At 46.0% G+C, this 21,880-nt stretch overlaps 1 protein-coding gene across 1 annotated transcript in view; it reads right to left on the bottom strand.

Moving 5' to 3' along the window:
• Positions 1-515: 515 nt before the first annotated feature.
• Positions 516-21,880, bottom strand: part of col4a3 (collagen, type IV, alpha 3) — a 36,228-nt gene continuing 14,863 nt past the window's right edge. Inside the window, exons 20-52 of the mRNA XM_063907692.1 lie at positions 21,746-21,781; positions 21,508-21,663; positions 18,613-18,705; positions 18,339-18,434; positions 17,960-18,030; positions 15,646-15,834; positions 13,932-14,100; positions 13,449-13,541; positions 13,239-13,343; positions 13,060-13,154; positions 12,809-12,959; positions 12,625-12,738; positions 11,818-11,985; positions 11,639-11,728; positions 11,425-11,559; positions 10,979-11,077; positions 10,788-10,877; positions 9,385-9,524; positions 9,119-9,245; positions 8,423-8,503; positions 8,250-8,351; positions 8,081-8,128; positions 7,816-8,001; positions 7,485-7,615; positions 7,230-7,302; positions 6,223-6,294; positions 5,817-5,942; positions 5,623-5,721; positions 5,291-5,503; positions 4,880-5,057; positions 4,543-4,657; positions 4,193-4,365; positions 516-2,606 (exon numbers count right to left, since the gene is read on the bottom strand). Of these exons, the coding sequence (XP_063763762.1) occupies positions 2,525-2,606; positions 4,193-4,365; positions 4,543-4,657; positions 4,880-5,057; positions 5,291-5,503; positions 5,623-5,721; positions 5,817-5,942; positions 6,223-6,294; positions 7,230-7,302; positions 7,485-7,615; positions 7,816-8,001; positions 8,081-8,128; positions 8,250-8,351; positions 8,423-8,503; positions 9,119-9,245; positions 9,385-9,524; positions 10,788-10,877; positions 10,979-11,077; positions 11,425-11,559; positions 11,639-11,728; positions 11,818-11,985; positions 12,625-12,738; positions 12,809-12,959; positions 13,060-13,154; positions 13,239-13,343; positions 13,449-13,541; positions 13,932-14,100; positions 15,646-15,834; positions 17,960-18,030; positions 18,339-18,434; positions 18,613-18,705; positions 21,508-21,663; positions 21,746-21,781 (3,896 nt within the window). The 3' untranslated portion in view covers positions 516-2,524. The remainder of the gene's footprint in view (positions 2,607-4,192; positions 4,366-4,542; positions 4,658-4,879; positions 5,058-5,290; positions 5,504-5,622; positions 5,722-5,816; positions 5,943-6,222; positions 6,295-7,229; positions 7,303-7,484; positions 7,616-7,815; positions 8,002-8,080; positions 8,129-8,249; positions 8,352-8,422; positions 8,504-9,118; positions 9,246-9,384; positions 9,525-10,787; positions 10,878-10,978; positions 11,078-11,424; positions 11,560-11,638; positions 11,729-11,817; positions 11,986-12,624; positions 12,739-12,808; positions 12,960-13,059; positions 13,155-13,238; positions 13,344-13,448; positions 13,542-13,931; positions 14,101-15,645; positions 15,835-17,959; positions 18,031-18,338; positions 18,435-18,612; positions 18,706-21,507; positions 21,664-21,745; positions 21,782-21,880) is intronic.

Below are 21,880 nucleotides of genomic sequence, written 5' to 3'. Positions count from 1 at the left end.
CACTACATACTGATATACACCTGAACATCAGCAGGAGAGGACTCTTTAAAGTAGAGACGCTACATACTGATATATACCTGAACATCAGCAGGAGAGGACTCTTTACAGTAGAGACACTACATACTGATATACACCTGAACATCAGCAGGAGAGGACTCTTTAAAGTAGAGACTCTACATACTGATATACACCTGAACATCAGCAGGAGAGGACTCTTTAAAGTAGAGACTCTACATACTGATATACACCTGAACATCAGCAGGAGAGGACTCTTTAAAGTAGAGACTCTACATACTGATATACACCTGAACATCAGCAGGAGAGGACTCTTTAAAGTAGAGACACTACATACTGATATACACCTGAACATCAGCAGGAGAGGACTCTTTAAAGTAGAGACGCTACACACCGAACTATATATTGTGGTTTGCCAACTGTTTCTGAATATAATATCTGGAGGTATACTTCTGGAACAGAGTAACACACTTTAATAAACAGGATGAACTCAAAGGGACTTCTGTAAAACAACATGTTTTATTAAAACTCAACAAGAATAATATTCACAAATGTTATCAGCGACCTTTAACAGTTACAGAGAGTATGTACAACGAGGATTAGATAATAACTTTGGACTGTAAACATGTAATACTAATATTCCAATTTATTAAAATCGTTTAACAGATACAATTCCTGCAGATTTGTTTAATGATGACTACACGCCCCAGAATGCATTGCTGCGAGAGTCATCCCATTAAAAGCTCCACATTTTTTTCTCATTCACTTCAAGTTTTCTATGTGCTCCTTTCTTCTTCTGTGGTGTTTCAGCACTGCCCTCCACTGGCTGCATGATATACATGATAACTATTCAGATACTGTACTTTAGTAAAAGTACCAAAGATTAGTACAAGTCCGGCATGAAAATATCGTCGAATCCGCAAATTGTACTTAACGTATCCAAATTAAAAGTTCTTATCCCGCAGAGAAATACTGATGTGAAAATACACAGTCCTTTGAATTAACATAATTGTTCAATTCATTTCTAAATCTGCAAAGCAGCTCGTCACTGAAGCTGTGAAATAAACGCAGTGGAGTAAAAGTAGAATGTGAGAATACCTCAACAGTGCTCTGAGTACTCCGGAGTATTTATCAGGAGTACAGAGTCAGTAGTGTTCAGTAGTTAGTAGTCAGTTCTCTCTTTCTGCACTATTTTATTGATCTTATCTGCACCATGTACGTCGAGTTGTTGGAGGAGCATGGGACATAAGATTTTCATATGACCAATAACACCTTGAAACCTTGTGTTAGCAGCAGTAGTATCTGTAGTATCTGTAGTATCTGTAGTATCTGTAGTATCTGTAGTATCTGTAGTAGTATCTGTAGTAGTATCTGTAGTATCTGTAGTATCTGTGGTATCTGTAGTAGTATCGGTAGTATCTGTGGTATCTGTAGTAGTATCGGTAGTATCTGTAGTATCTGTAGTAGTATCTGTAGTATCTGTAGTATCAGTAGTATCTGTAGTAGTATCTGTAGTATCTGTAGTATCTGTAGTATCTGTGGTATCTGTAGTATCTGTGGTATCTGTAGTAGTATCTGTAGTATCTGTAGTATCTGTAGTAGTATCTGTAGTATCTGTAGTATCTGTAGTATCTGTGGTATCTGTAGTAGTATCGGTAGTATCTGTGGTATCTGTAGTATCTGTAGTATCTGTAGTATCTGTAGTAGTATCTGTAGTATCTGCAGTATCTGTAGTAGTATCTGTAGTATCTGTAGTATCAGTAGTATCTGTAGTATCTGTAGTAGTATCTGTAGTATATCTGTAGTATTTGTAGTATCTGTAGTATCTGTAGTAGTATCTGTAGTATCTGTAGTAGTATCTGTAGTAGTATCTGTAGTATCTGTAGTAGTATCTGTAGTAGTATCTGTAGTATCTGTAGTATCTGTAGTAGTATCTGTAGTATCTGTAGTATCTGTAGTAGTATCTGTAGTATCTGTAGTATCTGTAGTAGTATCTGTAGTAGTATCTGTAGTATCTGTAGTATCTGTAGTATCTGTAGTATCTGTAGTAGTATCTGTAGTATCTGTAGTATCTGTAGTATCTGTAGTAGTATCTGTAGTAGTATCTGTAGTATCTGTAGTATCTGTAGTATCTGTAGTAGTATCTGTAGTATCTGTAGTATCTGTAGTATCTGTAGTAGTATCTGTAGTAGTATCTGTAGTATCTGTAGTATCTGTAGTAGTATCTGTAGTAGTATCTGTAGTATCTGTAGTATCTGTAGTATCTGTAGTAGTATCTGTAGTATCTGTAGTATCTGTAGTAGTATCTGTAGTAGTATCTGTAGTATCTGTAGTATCTGTAGTATCTGTAGTAGTATCTGTAGTATCTGTAGTAGTATCTGTAGTATCTGTAGTAGTATCTGTAGTATCTGTAGTATCTGTAGTATCTGTAGTAGTATCTGTAGTAGTATCTGTAGTATCTGTAGTATCTGTAGTATCTGTAGTATCTGTAGTAGTATCTGTAGTTGGGTTACAGTTGCTTCATGCAGACTCGGCAGCGGCTAATCAGACTTCCTGGAAACTCTCCGGTGTCGCTCTGAGGCTTCGGCTTACTACGGGCAGAGACACACAATCAGAGGACATAGGGACGGTGCTGCTGGACAGGACATCATCATAGGTTACCACAGCAACAATACAAAGGCTTCCTATCTATCAATATGTCTCATTTCAATATGTCCTATCTCAATATGTCTCATTTCAATATGTCTCATTTCAATATGTCTCATCTCAATATGTCTCATTTCAATATGTCTCATTTCAATATGTCCTATCTCAATATGTCTCATTTCAATATGTCTCATTTCAATATGTCCTATCTCAATATGTCTCATTTCAATATGTCCTATCTCAATATGTCTCATTTCAATATGTCTCATTTCAATATGTCTCATCTCAATATGTCTCATTTCAATATGTCTCATTTCAATATGTCTCATTTCAATATGTCTCATTTCAATATGTCTCATCTCAATATGTGTCATTTCAATATGTCCTATCTCAATACGTCTCATTTCAATATGTCTCATTTCAATATGTACCTGAATATGTTGTGCACCTTAACGTCTCATTAAAGGCGTGGTGACTGATGGTCTCGCTAACGGTACCTGAACGTCTCGTTAACGGTACCTGAACGTCTCGTTAACGGTACCTGAACGTCTTGTTAACGGTACCTGAACGTGTCATTAACGGTACCTGAACGTCTCGTAAACGGTACCTGAACGTGTCGTTAACGGTACCTGAACGTCTCGTTAGCGGTACCTGAACGTGTCGTTAACGGTACCTGAACGTCTCATCAACGGTACCTGAACGTCTCGTTAGCGGTACCTGAACCTGTCGTTAACGGTACCTGAACGTCTCATCAACGGTACCTGAACGTGTCGTTAACGGTACCTGAACGTCTCATTAACGGTACCTGAACGTTTCGTTAGCGGTACCTGAACGTGTCGTTAACGGTACCTGAACGTGTCATTAACGGTACCTGAACGTCTCGTTAACGGTACCTGAACGTCTCGTTAACGGTACCTGAACGTGTCGTTAACGGTACCTGAACGTGTCATTAACGGTACCTGAACATGTCGTTAACGGTACCTGAACGTGTCATTAACGGTACCTGAACGTGTCGTTAACGGTACCTGAACGTGTCATTAACGGTACCTGAACGTCTCGTTAACGGTACCTGAACGTCTCGTTAACGGTACCTGAACGTTTCGTTAACGGTACCTGAACGTGTCATTAACGGTACCTGAACATGTCGTTAACGGTACCTGAACATGTCGTTAGCGGTACCTGAACGTGTCGTTAACAGTACCTGAACGTGTCGTTAGCGGTACCTGAACGTCTCGTTAACGGTACCTGAACGTCTCGTTAACGGTACCTGAACGTTTCGTTAACGGTACCTGAACGTGTCATTAACGGTACCTGAACATGTCGTTAACGGTACCTGAACATGTCGTTAGCGGTACCTGAACGTGTCATTAACGGTACCTGAACATGTCGTTAGCGGTACCTGAACGTGTCGTTAACAGTACCTGAACGTGTCGTTAGCGGTACCTGAACGTTTCGTTAGCGGTACCTGAACGTGTCGTTAACGGTACCTGAACGTGTCGTTAACGGTACCTGAACGTGTCGTTAACGGTACCTGAACATGTCGTTGGGGTTGAGGGCAGCCAGCCAGTAGCTGTAGGAGTCGGTGTAGTAGTTGCAGGTTCCTCTCCCGTGACACTCGATGAAGGGAATCTTCCGGAAGTTTTGCAGGCAGGACCCCGGAGAGGCCAGAGGCTGGCCCGAGCCCTCGGCCCCAACCCCCGTCTCCTGTAAACCAGCAGCAGCAAAGGTCAAAGGTCCACTCATTGTAGACCACATGGATTCATCATTTTAGCAAAAACTACCAACGATTTGAACCAGATGCAGCCCACTTTCTTTATTTACCACTCAGCGTGTTAAACTGAAAATCTGCTTTTACATCTGCCCGTCACATCTGGATCTCACCATGACGAAGGAGTATCCGAACCAGAGCGGGTCCCATCCCGACGGACACTCTGGGATCTCGCTGGTTTGACTGTGGACGGTGATCACGTTGGCCCGGGCCTCGCACACCGAACACCTTCAAGACAGGACCGGGGGTTTATTTAAGAGGTTCAAATACATCTATAATACTTCCTGTAGTGTGTGTGTGTGTGTGTGTGTGTGTGTGTGTGTGTGTGTGTGTGTATGTGTGTGTGTGTGTGTGTGTGTGTGTGTGTGTGTGTGTGTGTGTGTGTGTGTGTGTGTGTGTGTGTGTATGTGTGTGTGTGTGTGTGTGTGTGTGTGTGTGTGTGTGTGTTACCGGCTGATGTAGTCCTTCAGAGAGTCCCCTGAGATCAGCGGCATGCTGCCCGGCATTGGTTGGTCGGTGGACAGCCAATAGGAGTAGTCGTTGCGGGAGGCGTAGCGGCAGGTGTTGTCGGTGTTGCAGAACAGGAAGGGCATGGTGGTAAAGCGAGGTAAACAACTACCTAATGTACCTGCAGAGAGAGAGAGAGAGAGAGAGAGAGAGAGAGAGAGAGGGAGAGAGAGAGAGAGAGAGAGAGAGGTGTAATTAGTCAATGACGTCTTTCTGTGTCGTACCGCCACTCCTCGGTAAATCCTACTGTGGCGAACATTTGCAAACCCGCTATAAGGGTTATCTTAACTTAACAAAGTAAAGTACTTCTCAAAACTGAACATGAGTGCAGTACTGCAGTAAATATTTAGGTACCCAGGTCTTGTCCGTGCGCTCGGTTGTTCCCGTTGATGAACAGCAGCGAGTACCCGCTGTACATCAGGGTGGTTCCTGCAGGGCATTCTGGGATAAAGAGTTCCTGGCTGTGTCTGGTGAAGAGGAAGCCGTCGTGCTCCGGAGCGTCCCGGCATGGACCGGGTCGACCGGGATTACCTTTAGCACCGACCAGTCCTCGTTCACCAAGAATACCTGAAAACAGTCTCTGTTTACTCATTGTTAGAGACGGCAGGATGGGTCTGATGCAGAGACCCCGAACCACGTCTCTGAACTCTCATATAATGGAGGAAGAGGCATGCTGTAGTTCTTACCTTTAGATCCAGGGAAACCTGGATCCCCCTCTTCCCCATTCACTCCAGGGCGGCCTCTGGGCCCTGGCCTGCCCCCCCTCCCGACTAATCCTTTTATACCTGCAGCCACGAAACACAGATCTGTTTCAAATCCGCCCGTACATAAAGCAACATGTATGGTCTTTGTTTCTCACAGCCAAATATTCCAGACTCACCTGGACCTCCAGGTGTCCCTCTGATCCCCGGGGATCCGTTTTCTCCTGGGTACCCCAGGAGGCCAGCTGAGCCCTTGTTCCCTGGCAGCAGCACCACGTTTCTGGGTACATCCTCCCCCCGCAGGCCTGCAGGGGGGAGTGTTCAGTTGTGGCACTTATTGGATGTGTAACATGGGTGGGTGAGTATCATACTCCACCCAGTGACCGTGCACTGGGACAGGATGGCACCCCAACATCTTGTATCGTGTCTTAACTTAAAGCTTGCATCATGATAAAACATGTGATAAAACATGTGATAAAACATGTGATAAAACATGTGATAAAACATGTGATAAAACATGTGATAAACATGCTAGTTCTCGGTACAGAGGCAGTACGCTCTGTATCAAGTATTAAATTATGTCACCTCTCCTCCCAGGTGGTCCCGGGGGTCCTCTTGGGCCATCGCTACCTGCTGGTCCGACCACGCCCTTCACACCTGAAACACAAAACGAGCCAAAAGGTCACAGAGTTCACAACCGTCAAATAACGCTGAGTCAGGACCACTGGGTGTCTCTCTTTAATGCACTGTGGACCCCTGTGGTGTCATAGTGCTGGGAGGAGGGCATCCATTACTCAAATACACCACTATCTAATATTCATATTTTTTAATATTAGTTTTGTGCTCCGTCATATTAGAGTGCAGTAATCAACATCTAAAAACGAGTCACTTCCAGTTCCTCCCATGACATAAAGTCAGTCAGTAAATAACCCACTGCTGATTTACAAATGTGACCGTGCTGTAGTTCCTCTATAGCCCAACATTAGCCGCCTTTAGCTTAGCGGTGGTGACGTGAAGTCATGTGACCGTGCTGTAGTTCCTTTATAGCCCAACATTAGCCTCCTTTAGCTTAGCGGTGGTGAGGTGAAGTCATGTGACCGTGCTGTAGTTCCTTCATAGCCCAACATTAGCCGCCTTTAGCTTAGCGGTGGTGAGGTGACGTCATGTGACCGTGCTGTAGTTCCTTTATAACCCAACATTAGCCTCCTTTAGCTTAGCGGTGGTGACGTGAAGTCATGTGACCGTGCTGTAGTTCCTTTATAGCCCAACATTAGCCTCCTTTAGCTTAGCGGTGGTGAGGTGAAGTCATGTGACCGTGCTGTAGTTCCTTTATAGCCCAACATTAGCCTCCTTTAGCTTAGCGGTGGTGAGGTGAAGTCATGTGACCGTGCTGTAGTTCCTTCATAGCCCAACATTAGCCGCCTTTAGCTTAGCGGTGGTGAGGTGACGTCATGTGACCGTGCTGTAGTTCCTCTGTAGCCTAGCGATAGCTTCTTACTCCAGAAATCATAAAGTGGTGTTAGCATGTGGAGATCATCCTGCTGAACTAAACGTTTGTTTTACACAGAGATTTTTCTGCTTAAGATCCTCACCAACAGGTCCAGTGACTCCAGTATCTCCCATCATGCCTTTCTGTCCCTGTGGGCCTGGTGGTTTGTCTTCACCCTGTCAAAGAAAACAATCGTGTAAAAAATAAAGATTCTTATTTTGAAAATCCAATCAAATCTCCTTCAGTTTCCTGAGGTCAAAGAGTATTTCGTTTTCAGAGTTCGGTGTCAGATTCACTCTGGTTATAGATTCAGTTCCACCTTTATCTTTTCTGATTCATAACTATGGGATGTACTGACCGGCTGGCCCCGGGGTCCAGGGTCCCCAGGGTTACCAGCTGGTCCTGCGTTTCCTCTTGCTCCTTTAACTCCCTCATCTCCTTTAAACCCAGGACCCGGCGGACCAGGAGGACCTCGGTACCCTGTGGGACCTGCAGAGAAACGCTTCATTACCTCACCGAAAAAACAAACACCTGGCGGCGTTTTCGAGTTGATCGTGATTTAAATCTGAACTTCCTTTGTTCCACCGTAGGCCATCGCTTCACACGAATCCTCCGCAGAGTTTCAGGAAGAGGCCCGGGGGTCCACAGACACTGCTGATACTGAAGCACAAATATGAGGTAAAGCTCACCTTTGGGGCCGTGTTCTCCAGGGACTCCTTTTTCTCCTTTGACGCCTTCAATGCAGACTCCCTCCTTGCCAGGACAACCAGCAGGGCCCGGTGGTCCAGGAGGACCAGAAAACCCTGGGTTTCCCCCAGGACCCGGGGGGCCGGGTGGTCCACAGGCCCCAGGAGGACCCTCATCTCCAACACACCCTGAGGAGAGTGTGTGTTTTAAACTCTCGTCTTTAATTCTGAATGAAAACTGAACTTGTGATCCCAGATAAGGACTCACCAGGTGGACCCGTATTCCCGTCAGGGCCCCGAGACCCTATTCCAGGAGCTGGGAGACAGAAAACCAACCAATCAGAGATCCAGACCAGCACCAGACTGGGTTTCACACTAAAACTGAAACTGTTCTCAACACGTACGGTGGATTCAGAATCATTAAGCCGGGGTCCTACCTCCCATATCTCCTTTCTCCCCAGGAGGACCAGGTATCCCATCCTGCCCCTGGTTCCCTCTGGGACCAGCTGGACCAGGATCTCCAGGGGCCCCCTTGTTCCCTGAAAATGAAGACATAAGTAAACCACATTAAAGTCTTTAGATCTGTATGAGTAAACTCTGGTTTGGGTACCTGTGAGGCCGGTGGGTCCTTCAGGGCTGTTTCTCCCGGGTGGACCATCAAAACCCTTTCCACCAGGATTCCCAGGAGGACCTGGAGAGACAGACACATTAATGGAGGCATGTTACGACCTGCTCTATCAAAACCCTGGCCCTGAACCCACTGCTCTCCAAACAATCTGTATTTCACAGGAGAAGAACGCCTTGAGACGGTTTTGAGCCGTAGTTATAGTTAATCAATTATTTTCAAAGATTTGTTTCAGAGCCTTTATTAGAGACTGTAGAGATTCATTATGTGCCCCTTTTCTACCAAACCGGATCCGGTTTAAGATCCAATCTTTAGCTTCTCTGGCGCTTTTCTGGTTCCAGCCTGTAGCACCCCTTGTGTTTCCACCGCTCAGAGGCCGAGCGGAGCTCAAGTGCAGCTTGCTCCATAGCCTCTCTTTCCACTATTTCATTTCATATTTCTTGTTTTTATTTCTAATTATTTGTTCTGCTCCATATTGTGCTTTGCTGCTGTAAAAACAAAGAGTCCCAGTTAGGGATGGATAGAGTAATTCTGATTGTGTCATGTCTAAACATTTTTTACGAAACGTTTATTAAAGATGTATTCTAACATCATGCTGCAAAAGAATAAGCCCAAATGATATGTGATTTATAAACTGGATAAACTGCAGATATAGGATGTGTGATATGTAATCAATCATACCTCTACATCCCGGGGGCCCGGACTGTCCTTTGGGGCCACAGGGGCCACTATCTCCTGGAGGACCAGGGTCTCCTTCCTCCCCTGGTTGCCCCGTCGGCCCCGGGGACCCTGAACACCCTGCATTACCCTGAAAGGAGGAGACGTTTTATTGTGGTTTTGAAGTTTGAAGAGGGTCAGCTTCTGACAGAACTCAGCTCAATGGGAAATAACTCCTCTGGAAATGTTGCGTTAGCGTCGGTATGTCCCTGTATGTATGTATGTGCTACCTGTTCTCCTGGAGATCCTTTAGATCCTGGTCCGGGTGGACTCGGTTCACCTTTAGCACCTTTAAGTCCTCCGGGTCCTGGTGTTCCATCCGGTCCAGGTTCCCCACAAGGCCCTGCACCACCTTTCCCCCCTTTGGAGCCTGGACAGAAAAAAAGATATGTAAATATGATCTTCTAAAGCACCTGTTCTCAAACCTTGTTCAATAATGTTCCCCGCCAAGAACCCCCTGACCAGCACAACAACTATTTGGAAGGAAACAGCCTCTATAGAGAGGTCCAGCTGCTCCATCAGAGTCTGATTTATTGAAACCTTTAACTGAGAAACTCTTAAAGCTGCATTTCAAATGTTTACATCATCATTAATTCATGGGAAACCAATGACCTCATGCAGTAACCCTGAGAGACATCAGCTGCTTTGAACTGTCCTTTAATGAGCTGTACAGTTTAGAGAGGAGCCCGGGCTGGAGCTTCACTGAGGGTCTTTGTTATTCTCGGGGACATCGAGGACACTGCAGCTTTTACACTTTCTCCAGGCACTCGGTTTCAGTCTGCTGATTTTTCCTCCTTTTGATTTTCTTTTCAAACTTCACTTTTTTTTTCCAAATTTCGACTTTTTAAAGTGTCCCACTTTGTCCTCATTACTCTAACTCCTGCTTCATGTGGCCGTAATCATTTTCTTTAAAAATTCACACATTTTGTCCCATTTTCAAGTTTTTGTAATTTCTGACTATCTCTACAAAAGTTTTAGCCAAAAGATCCGACTTTTTTTCAATACTTTGACTTTGTTTTTAAAGTTCGACTTTTCAAAAGGCCCCACTATTTTATCATTATTCTAATTCCTTCTTCATGTGGCCCCAATCATCATCTTTTAAAAATGTGCTATTTCTGTCTCTGATTTTTTCTCCATTTGATTTTCTTTTCAAACTTCAGATTTATTTCTCAGAATTTCGACTTCTAAAAATGTCCGATTACTTTTTCATAATCCGAACTTCTTTTTAAAATGTTGTCTTTTTAGATAAAATTCAAACTTCTTTTAAACATTCTGAGTGGATCAGATGTTTCTCTTCTCTGAAAGACTGCTCAGCTTCTGCATCATGTTATTTAATTGAGTTTTTAAATCTTTGACTCTTCAGTAGCACCAAGACCGTGGTGGGGTGTATTCCCTCCTAAAGTACAGATTTGCAGTTCTTTCACTTGAGTATTTCCATTCCCTTCTAATTAATGCTCCACTTCATCTTACAACACAGAGGTCTCAAAGATCAGACTCGAGGGCCAAAAACCATCCCGTTGAAGGGTCCTGGCTGCAGTTCCCTGAGCAGCCACTAGAGGCTCTCCATAAACCTCATGTTGAAAGGCACTTTTAATATAAAGTTGTGGGGACAGGAAGGACAGGGGGACTGTACCTGGCTTCCCCATCTCTCCTTGTTGTCCGTTGAGTCCACAAGGACCGGGAGGACCTCTCTCTCCTTCCTTGCCGGGGTCTCCAGGAGGTCCTGACAGGAACATATCCATCAAATCTCCGTTATAGTCCTATATTCATCGGACATGCATACCTTCACTTGGACTGCCAAAAATAAAGTGCTGTTCAGTTCACCTTGTGGACCGCCAAATCCTGGTTGGCCGCTGCTGCCATCGGGACCCTGTGGCCCTTGAAGGCCCCTGTCTCCTTTGGTACCAGTGGAACCTTTGGGCCCTGAGGGTGAGACAGGAAGCAGAAAGACAAGTGTGAGACAGACAGAACAACACACCTGGACTGGGCCGCAGTCCATTAGTCAAAATAATGATCCTTTTTATTTCCACTTGTCTTTGGCCTTAATAGAAAGTGCCACGAGGAAAGTGAAGGAGGATCCTCAGGACTTAAACCCGTCTACGAGACCACATACTGTGTTTGTGAAATGTCCAACTCGAGGCTTTAAAACCAGTAGACCACAAACTAAGGGGGGCCGTCTCGATGTCGCTGTCTTCTTAAAGACAGACTCGTACCCAGGTTCCTCACTAACTACTTCTGCTGTTTTCATGCAACACTGAGCAAAATATTACCCCTGTCTCCAGGATCTCCAGGATCCCCGTGCACCTCCACATCTGTTTGGAGTCCTTTTGGTCCAGTGAATCCCCGGTCCCCCTGAGGCCCCTGGGGCCCCTGAGAACCCCAGATCCCGTCTACACCCTTCTCCCCTGCCGACAGAGAAAAAGGTCACACACAGTAACGGTCCGGCAGAACGGATGGACTGATGGACTGATTGATCGATGAAACCTCTCAGTCCGGGTGGTCCAGTCTCTCCTGGTTGCCCTTCATCCCCCGGACACCCGAGGGTTCCTGGAGGGCCCACGTCCCCTCTGAGACCTACATGTTTGAGTTTAGAATACTAGTGAGGACACTTCATCGATCTTTACTCACAGGTAGGATGGATTTGTTTGGCCACGCCTCCTTACCTGTGCTTCCTGGCTCCCCATTGGCCCCGTTCTGGCCTTCGGGACCAACTTCCCCCACTGACCCTGGAGCTCCATCAATCCCTGGGGCCCCATAAGGCCCCTGAGGCCCCGGGAATCCCACGCCAGGTCGCCCAGGGTCACCATTCAAACCCTTTAGGCCCCGTCCTCCTGCAAGACAGGCTTACTCTGAGACAAGGGAGCTCTCTGACTGTGTTGTCTGCTGGGAGTTCTTTACTTGAGTTTTGATATTTTTTACGGATGCTTCTTACTTATATTAAGCTGTCCGTCTCTTTACTTGCTGTAACGATGTAAATGTCCCCTCTGTGGTACGGATAAAGGTATTCTGATTCTCTGTTAAACGCCTTGTTTCTTTATTAGATCCCCATTAGCACGGAGACAGCTTTCCGTCTCAGACTGCTGATGTTTCAGATGGAGCTGCTGTTGTTCTGGCCTCCAGTGTTGGTTTGGCCCCACCCTCTGTTTGAGCGTGGTACTGCACCGTAGACATGCATGCATCGCCTCTAAACAAGTATTTGTTGTTTGAAGGTAAAGCATATAAATTCTAAGGATTATTTGAGTCCTTTGAATGTTTCTATACATATTAGCATGATGTGGAAATGCGCTCATGCTATAAAGCACATGCTCAGTACATGAGGCATGCATAGAAGCATTCAGGATATTTAGGGCTTTCCTAGTGGTTCTTGAACTGTGTGTGTAAAGTGTTATAAAGCATACACACACCCACCTGTGTGAGTACATCAAGGAAGGATTATCATATTGCGTTGTATTCGGACAGAGACTCTCTACCTGTGAACCCGATGAGCCCAAACTGTCCCTGCTCTCCTTCAGGTCCGGGGGGTCCAGCTAAACAGGGTCCAACAGTTCCAACCGGACCAGAGACACCATCCAGACCACTCCGCCCTGAGAGACACTTCAGTTCAGTCAAGTTCCGCTTCACACCGTCAGGGTCCTCACACGTTAAATCAGGTACCTTTGGGTCCGGGAGGTCCGTCTACTCCTGGAAATCCTGGCAATCCATCTGATCCCTGGGGTCCGGAATTTCCTTGGGGCCCAACAGAGCCATCTTCCCCCTGGGGGCCCGACCGACCCTGCTGACCTGGAAATCCGAAGCCGCTCGTGCCCTGTAACCACGGACATCAACACAGAGTGAGTAACCAATCAGAGCATGAGACTCAACATGACTTCTGGTGAGGTCTTCCTCTCTGTTCCCGTCCATGTTACCTTGGGGCCTGGCATCCCTGGGGGGCCTGATGGACCTGCCCGTCCCTTGATACCATAAGTTGTTAAACCTGGAGCTCCTGGAGGGCCCTTGAGTCCTAATCCAATCCAATCAAAGAATAGCTGTTACTTATGATCTTCTTTGAACTCTGTGTTTGAGTCAACACGTTCATAAACCTGACCTTTGACCCCGGGAAAGCCTGGGGGCCCCTGGACAGAAAATCCTTCATCTCCTCTTTCTCCCTTTGGACCGACAGATCCTGGTACACCTAGAGGCCCCGTCACACCTGAGAGCAGCGGAGACAGCAGCACGTTGGGTTGGTAGATATAAAAACGGTGCATACGTTTAAACTCAGACCTTTGAAAGTGCTGTTGGGTTTCCTGAGGCTCACCTTCAGGTCCGGGGTTTCCAGGTAAACCTTTCTCTCCTTTCTGTCCTGGGTCTCCTGGAGAGGTTTTGATTTCCCCCGGAGAACCTTTTCCCCCTGAATGAACAAGCAGAGTGACAGCGCTGTTGTCTGAATACACCGTTCACAATTTAGGTTGAGATATCCATCGTCATGCATGTGTACACATAGGTTTGAGCCTTTGGGTAATGTGCCCTCTCAGCCTCGCAGTGCCTGTGGAGGTTGTTGGATCCGATAGAAGCATCAGTGTTGTTTATTAAAGGCCCGCAGTTTCTGCAGAGACAGCATGAAACCCATACCAAGTCTCTCGCTGGAGTACATGCTATGGAGCAAACGTCTCCTGCTCCAACCCTCTGGCACTACCTCACACCCTTACTCTTTCACAGTATTTCAATTCATGCACATGAAACACCTGAGAATTTAGCATATGGCTTCCCTAAATCGGGGTTTGGGCCCCTGAGTTCTCACCTGGTCTCCCAGGATCCCCTCTTGGCCCCAGGACCCCCACATTGCCTTTACTTCCTGGAGGTCCTGGCTCTCCAATTCCAGGAAGTCCTGGAGGTCCCATCTGACCCAATGGTCCTCTGCCACCAGTCTCCCCGAGAGGGCCCTGCTCACCTTTAGCCCCTAGAGGCCCCTGAGAGCAGGAGTGGAGAGAAACATAATCTAAATATAAACTCTGAGAAGAAGACACTCCTCTCCTCTAGCAGACACAATCTTTCAAAAGTGGGAGCAAGAATTAGAGAGTCCATGCTCATTCCTCTGGGGCCGTTTATTAAAAAAACCTGTTAGACAATTTACATTTCAAGATGACGACCATTTTCCAAAACTGACATTAAGACTCCTGGATCAGTTTGGTGATTTCAGTATTGAATTATTTGTGCAGGGGAAGAAACATTGGAAACGTCTTCAGAGCTTCTTTTCTTTGTGTCCAAACACAGCGTGTTCAGATGTGGGACTAAAGAGAAAGCATTTGGAACAATAAACCACACTAACCAGTCTTCTGTGTTAGCCAGTACTTCCTCTGTTATTACACCCTAAAATACCTCCACCACCCCCACCCCTTATGCATGTTAGGAAACCCTAGAGTGTGGCAGGTTATTGTGATGGTTTGGCTCAGTTTTGAGATTTGGATTCATAAAAGACATTTCATGGTAACATTTCCAACCATCATTGGTGGCGTATTGAAAATGACCACCATCTTGGATTGTTCCCCCTTGGATCAGTGTTGAAACGTTTCCTTTGCACGGCGTATTAAATAGTCTGCAGCACTATGGATGGAGACACAGTGTGTAGGGTCATAAATACTGCACTCCGGCTCCAGCTGCTGGCGAAATCAATTATTAAGGGACAGGAAGCTCAGAGTAATAGGTGGCTCACAGGAGAGCTTCACAGGTTTGTATTAAATCAGATAACATTCATCCCAGGGAAATTGGGTTTCATGACAATGTAGATTAAATAGAATAACTCTAAATAGAAGTCAAAGTTGTCGCCCGAGACAGTTCTCTCCCAAACTGGTATTCATAAAAGTATCCAATCTAACAACGTCTCATAACACAACTCACAGGCCACACTACTTTATTTGGGTTCTTCTCGCCACTCATTACAGTTACTGTTTGTATCTCATATATATTATACTGCATTGTTGGATGAGCGACTTCAGTTTGTCGTTGCCATAACTACACTGATATCTGGCCTCATTTCCCCAGTCAGAGCTGGTTGATGTGGGCAGGGAAAGGGAGGGTTGGCGCCCTCCGCTGGAACTGCCTCCCCCAGGACCCTCACCCTTTCCATGTCTATTGTTACGCGGTGAATTGAGAGGACATCACAGAGCCTCTAAATCTGCACAGCTCTCCACTTTGAACATAGTATTTGTTATATTTTATTTTACTGTACTCAACTTCTTACCTCTGAATATGTTCTGTAAATGTTGTCTTATTAATATGAACTCAAACATTGCTCAGAATTGCTTTGATAACAGCATCATTTTTTGCCTCTTTCTTTAAAAGTGTTCTTCTTTCTCTGTCTATCTTTGCATCTTTTACACCAAAGCTAATTCCTTGTTTGTGTAAACCTACTAAAACCGATATATTCAAAAACACAGCTGAATCCAGACCTGCTCGCTGCCCTGTCTGAGTTCCAGGTCTCTGGGGTTCTGGTTTGGAACGGCTCTGATACTCACAGGATTTCCTTTCTGTCCTCGAACACCTTTCGTTCCTGTAAATCCTGGAGATCCGTCCATCCCCTCGGGACCTGGGGGTCCCGGGGGTCCCTGGTCCCCATCCTCACCGTTCTGCCCCACCCTCTGCATGACGCCAGGGTCCCCAACCGGTCCTGGGGAGCCGGGGTGGCCGGGGGTACCAAAGGGGCCCTGAATACAGAGAGACGATATTGACACAGTGTGTGAGCGAGGTGAGTGTGTGTGTGTGTGTGTGTGTGTGTGTGTGTGTGTGTGTGGTGAGTGTGTGTGTGTGTGTGTGTATGTGTGTGTATGTATGTGTGTGTGTGTGTGTGTGTGGTGAGTGTGTGGTGTGGTGTGTGTGTGTGTGGTGAGTGTGTGTGTGTGTGTGTGTGTGTGTGTGTGTGTGTGTGTGTGTGTGTGAGGTGTGTGTGTGTGTGTGTGTGTGTGTGTGTGTGTGTGTGTGTGTGTGTGTGTGTGTGTGTGTGTGTGTGTGTGTGTGTGTGTGTGTGTGTGTGTGTGTGTGTGTGTGTGTTGTATGTGTGTGTGTGTGTGTGTGTGTGTGTGTGTGTGTGTGTGTGTGTGTGTGTGTGTGTGTGTGTGTGTGTGTGTGTGTGTGTGTGTGTGTGTGTGTGTGTGTGTGTGTGTCGTTGAGTGAAAAGTGATTGATTTAATGAAGCATCAAACAGTCTTTGGGTGAAAAAGTCAGATTCATGGTAGTTTGTTCCAGATATACAGCGCCCTGCAAAAGTACCCCCCCCCCCCCCCCCCCCCCCCCCCCCCTTTGGCTTCTTATCTATTTTGTTAAATTACAACCTGTAGTTTCAATGTTTTTTAACCTGGATGTTATGGGATGGATCTGCACTAAAAAGTCTACGTTGGAGTGAAATGAGCAACACATATACAACAGATTTGTTTTAAATACAACTGAACATGTGTATTCACCCCCTCAGCTGTGAAGATGCTTCTTCTGGTGCAACCAATTACCTTCAGAAGCCACACAATTAGTGAAATGAAGTCCACCTGTGCGCCATCTAAGTGTCACATGATCTGTCAGTACAAACACACCTTTTCTGAAAGGCCCCACAGCCTGCAACACCACCAAGCAAGAGGCATCACACCATGAAGACCAAGGGGCTCTCCAAACAAGTCAGGGACAAAGTTATTGAGAAACATAAGTCAGGGTTGAGTTATGGTGACCCCCGAACCATCAAATCCATAATCTTCAACCGGAAAGAATGTGGGACCACATCAAACCTGCCAAGACAGGGCCGCCCACCAAAACTCACAGACCGGGCCAGGAGGGCATTAATCAGAGAGGCAACAGAGACACCAAAGATGACCCTGAAGGAGCTGCAGAGTTCCACAGCAGAGACTGGAGTGTCTGTGCATAGGACCACAGTAAGCCGCACACTCTATGGAGCTGGGCTTCATGGAAGAGTGGCCAGAAAACCATTCCTTAGTGTTAAAGATAAGAAGACTCCTTTTGGGTTTGCCAAAAGGCATGTGTCCGACTCCCTAAATGTATGGCTGAAGGGGCTCTGGTCTGATGAGACTAAAATTGAACTTTTCGGCCAACAAGGGAAACGCTATGTCTGGCGGAAACCCAACACATCCCATCACCCCAAGAACACCATCCCAGTGAAACATCAGCAGCAGGGACTGGGAAACTGGTCCGAGGCGAGGGAAAGATGGATGGTGCCAGTCAGCCTGTGACTTGAGACTGGGACAGACGCTCACCTTCCAGCTGGACAATGACCCGAAGCATCCTGCTAAAGCAACACTGGAATGGTTTAACGGGGAAAATTTAAAAGTGTTGGAACGGCTTAGTCAAAGCCCAGACCTCCATCCAATTGAGAATCTCTGGTTTGACTTGAAGACTGCTGTTCACAAGCGGAAACCATCCAACATCAAGGAGCTGGAGAAGTGTTGCCATGAGGAATGGGCAAAAATCCCAGTGGCAAGATGTGGCAAGCTCATAGAGACTTATCAAAAGCGACTTGCAGCTGTAATTGCCGCAAAAGGTGGCTCTACAAAGCACTGACATCAGGGGGTGAGTAGTTCTGCACGCTGAGGCCTTCTGTTGTTTTGTGCTCTTTGTTGTTTGCTTCACTATAAAAAAAACACATCTTCAAAGTTGAAGGCATGTTCTGTAAATGCAATGATGCAAACCCTCAAGCAATCCATTTTACTTCCAGGTTGTGAGGCAACAAAACATGAACAATGCCAAGGGGGGGTGGGGGGTGGGGGGTGGGGGGGGGGGGGGTGAATACTTTTGCAAGCCACTGTATGGAGCACAACATAAAGGTGGGCTTACCTGTGGACCAGGTGGTCCTCCAACACCTTTCACCCCGTTATGACCTTTGGGTCCAGGAAACCCGGTTGACCCTGGGAATTAAACACCACAGACAGGTGAGTTGACTTAGCTTTTAGTAACTTTTAGCTGCGCATGTTCCCTCAAGATGGAAGAAAGACAGGATTTTGAGAAGAAATACAGAATTCTGAGATTTTCTGAAAAAAATCTGAGGTTTGAGAAAAAGTCAGAATTGTGAGATTTCAAGACGAAAGTCTGATAGGTTTTCAGAAAAGCATTTGTTTTGTTTGAAACAACTTCAAAAACATACTGTAGAGTAGCTCTAAGGATCACATGACTGGTAGCTTAGATCATCAGAGTAAATGAATAAGTATTTTCTTACCCATCAACCCGACTTCACCTGGCTCTCCTTCTCTGCCTGGAGGTCCGGGGGAGCCCACAACAGACGGGCAAACCGAGCACAACCCCCCCTTCTCACCTGATATACAAAAATCCATGAGTTAGACTAAACAGCCTCAAAACTCATCAGAAGCATCTTTTATCCTATTCCAGAATTCCAAAGTGAATCTGCTGTTTTGCGTAAAGCTCGGGTCAGACTGGAATTTCATGTTTTATCAAGTCTTTGAATCTGACCTCCCCTTCCTCCCCCCCCTTACCTGTCTGTCCATTCTCCCCTCTGATTCCAGGAAATCCAATCGGGCCTTTTACACCTTTGTTTCCTGTAAGACCAACTTCTTCCACAAAGGGACCTGACATGAAAGTGAAAAATAGAAATACACAGGTACATTTTCCTTTAGTTTGGTGCAGTTTTCTGGTTATTCGTTCCCCTCCACTTCAATTGACTCTTCCAAGAAATGAAACTAAGTCGAAAATTCACAGTTCTATGAGTTGATGCTCAAATAAATGTGCTGTGAATGAAAACATCTTGTTTGACACGTTCTTGTGACCTGTGAGATCTGTTTGCATCTATTCTTTGAAAAAGAATAATCATCTTTCCTTCTGAAAATTAATTGTTGAAGTAAGAAGCAGAATAGGGCGTCTCTAAGACAAACTCTAAGACAGAAAACCGTAGGGCTGTGACGGTATTCACATTCGTCCAGTGGCACGACGACTACGCCTGTTTTTACGGGCGGGAAAAAAGTCTGTCACTCAGGGCAGTATCCATTCCCTCTTAAACAACAAATGAAACCAGAAGAAAACAGAACGAACAAAAGGAAGAGAAGTATGGCGAGTTCAGATAACACACAGCAAGAAGACACACCTGCCTCTTTTAGATCAGCTGTGGGAACATTTCAGGTTCCGCTACAACGATGGAGTGCGAGTGGTGGATCGGACGAGCACGGCGTGTCGGCGTGGCTCCACAGCGGTATGCTAACAGTAACAGGTCAAACAAGCTAAATCATATCATAAGGCATCACCCAGATGTGCCAATCACCGGAGCCCGGCTAAAGAGAACAGCAGTTCAACAGCTGATCCCCGCTGTTTTTAAGAAGCCAACATGAAGCAGAGAGACCAAAAGAAAAGACAGAAGCTTTTGGCATATACATCTCAACGGCTATGCGCCCATATGCTATAGTAGAGGACCCCGGCTTCAAATATTTATTGAAAGTGCTCGAGCCTCGCTATAGTGTCCCATCCCGTGCGCACATGAGCCAGTCCGTGGTCCCTGACTAACAACAGATGTATGGACCTCCCGTGCTACTGAAAGTTATCTCAGTGACCCCACACTTCATCAACTCGGAGTGGGAAAAGAAAAGTCCAGTTCTCCTTACACGCCCTGTGAATGAACAGCACACTAGCACCCGAACCTGCGAAGCTACACGAGGCAGTAGCAGAGTATAAACCTGAAAAGCCCAAAACTATCGCAGTGACCACTGACAATGCAAGAGACATTGTTAACACTGTCAGTGAAGCAGGACGGGGTCCACAAATAGGATGCTTTGCCCATACATTAACTTAGCATCACAGAAAGCGATGGCAGTCAACCAGGTATCTCCACTCGTGGGGAAATCAGAAGAGCTGTTTCTTTTTTCCACCGCAGCACAACGGCTGCACATATTTTGGAGCAGAAGCAGGAGATGCTTCACTTGCCAACACACAGGCTGGAACTCCAGCTATGAAATGGTTGAGCGCTATCTTGAACAGCAATCGGCTGTTTACTCTGCACTAAGGTCCCTGAAGAACAAGGATATTGCCAATCTGCCTGACCAGGAGGTAAGAGTCTCAGAGAATGTGATTGAGATTATGAGACCTCTGAAGACAGTCACCACAATACTGAGCACTGAAACGGCACCATCGGTTTCTCGGATCCTTAAAACTTAAAACCATGATCTTGAAATCTATGCAACAAAACGACGAGGACACTCCCACTGTCAGGGAAGTCAAGCACGGCATCAGGGAACATCTGCAAAAAGACACTCTGACGCTGGGCTGCAGGACCTCCTTCACAAGTGCACAGCTCTGCATCCGAGGTTCAACACACTGAGAATCATTGAATCAGAGCAGAAGCTGCAGAATAGCTGCCCACTGCTCCTAGTACTAGGATGGGTTAAATGCAGAGGACCAATTTCACTGTGTGCTCTGCTGTGTGCATGTGACAATAAAGAGGGTTTCATCCTCCCATTCTATCTATGTACTAATGTTATACTGTGGAGATATTTCCCGTATTTTAAATAGCTTATCTTGTCTTCACCAAACATCTCATCGTAACAATGGTCACTGAACCTATTTCCTGCTTCTCTCATGTTGTACTGCAGAGACCACTGAGACAAGAGGCCAGTCCAGCGATTACATCACAGGCCACTTCATTGCCAGCGACAGCAGAGTCAGAGGCTGCACCCCCCCCCTCAAAGAAGTCAGCCATGGAAAAACTTTTTAGCCCACTCTTTAAACCTGGCCAGAGTAACCCGCCTGATTTGAAGCAGCGGTTGGCGGACAAAGTGTTTGCCTACATGGCAAAGGAGTGCATTTCCATCGATTCAAACCCTCTCGCCTGGTGGAAGGCTAATGAGTCCGCTTATCCTCGAGGGGACAGGTTGGCTCATTGTTCCTTTGCTGTACCTGCATAGTTACCGCCAGCAGATCTGCCCTCACTACTGACAATGTAGACAAAATGGAGTAAAGCTCGAGCAGCTTTATTTAGGCATGATGGCCTCACAAACTCACAGGTTAATTACTGATGTCAGACATTGCTCCTAAAGTTTTGGATTCATCACTGTATTTATTTCAGATCTTGTGATTGAAAGGGATGGAAACCCTTTCTTAATATGTATTCTGTAATACTTTCAAGACATTCTTTTGAGTTTTACAGCTTATTGAAGCTTTCTAGCCATTATAGATAATATGGCCATCTGAGTGTGTGTGGTCCGGCTTGTGGTTTTTAACTGTGTGAGTTAATGATTCTAAATGTTGGAGTTCCTTATGTGTTTAGTGACACTTGCACTGCTGTTCAAAATAAATAACAACAAACCTGGAATTATGCATTTGGGACTATGACCCCAAACCGAGGGACGAACCGTCACACCCCTAGAAAACACCTTTAAAGCCCTCACCTGGGTTTCCTGGGTCGCCTGGTTCTCCTTCCACTCCTGGAACTCCAGTCCGTCCCGGGGGGCCGACGATAAGGGGCCCCGGCTCTCCTGATTCTCCTTTGGGTCCAGTTGAGCCTGGGGGCCCCTGGGGGCCAGGTGGACCATTGGAAGCCACACCTGGAGGGAGAAGGAACAATCTTTATTTAGACTCTCACTGTCAATACAGAAGAACTGAGTCCTGAACTCTGGCGGAGTTTACCTGGCTCGCCCTGCAGTCCAGGAAATCCAATGAGTCCTTAAAGAAACCACAGAAGAAGAGCAGGACTGAGCACCGTCACGAGACTGAAGTCATCAGATCACATGACTTGAAACACAGGATCAGAGTGATGCTGGG

Source organism: Eleginops maclovinus, chromosome 18 (genome assembly GCF_036324505.1).
Source record: "Eleginops maclovinus isolate JMC-PN-2008 ecotype Puerto Natales chromosome 18, JC_Emac_rtc_rv5, whole genome shotgun sequence".
NCBI lineage: Eukaryota > Metazoa > Chordata > Actinopteri > Perciformes > Eleginopidae > Eleginops > Eleginops maclovinus.
The sequence above is the reverse complement of the archived record's forward strand: the minus strand, read 5'-3'. Positions and strand labels throughout refer to the sequence as shown.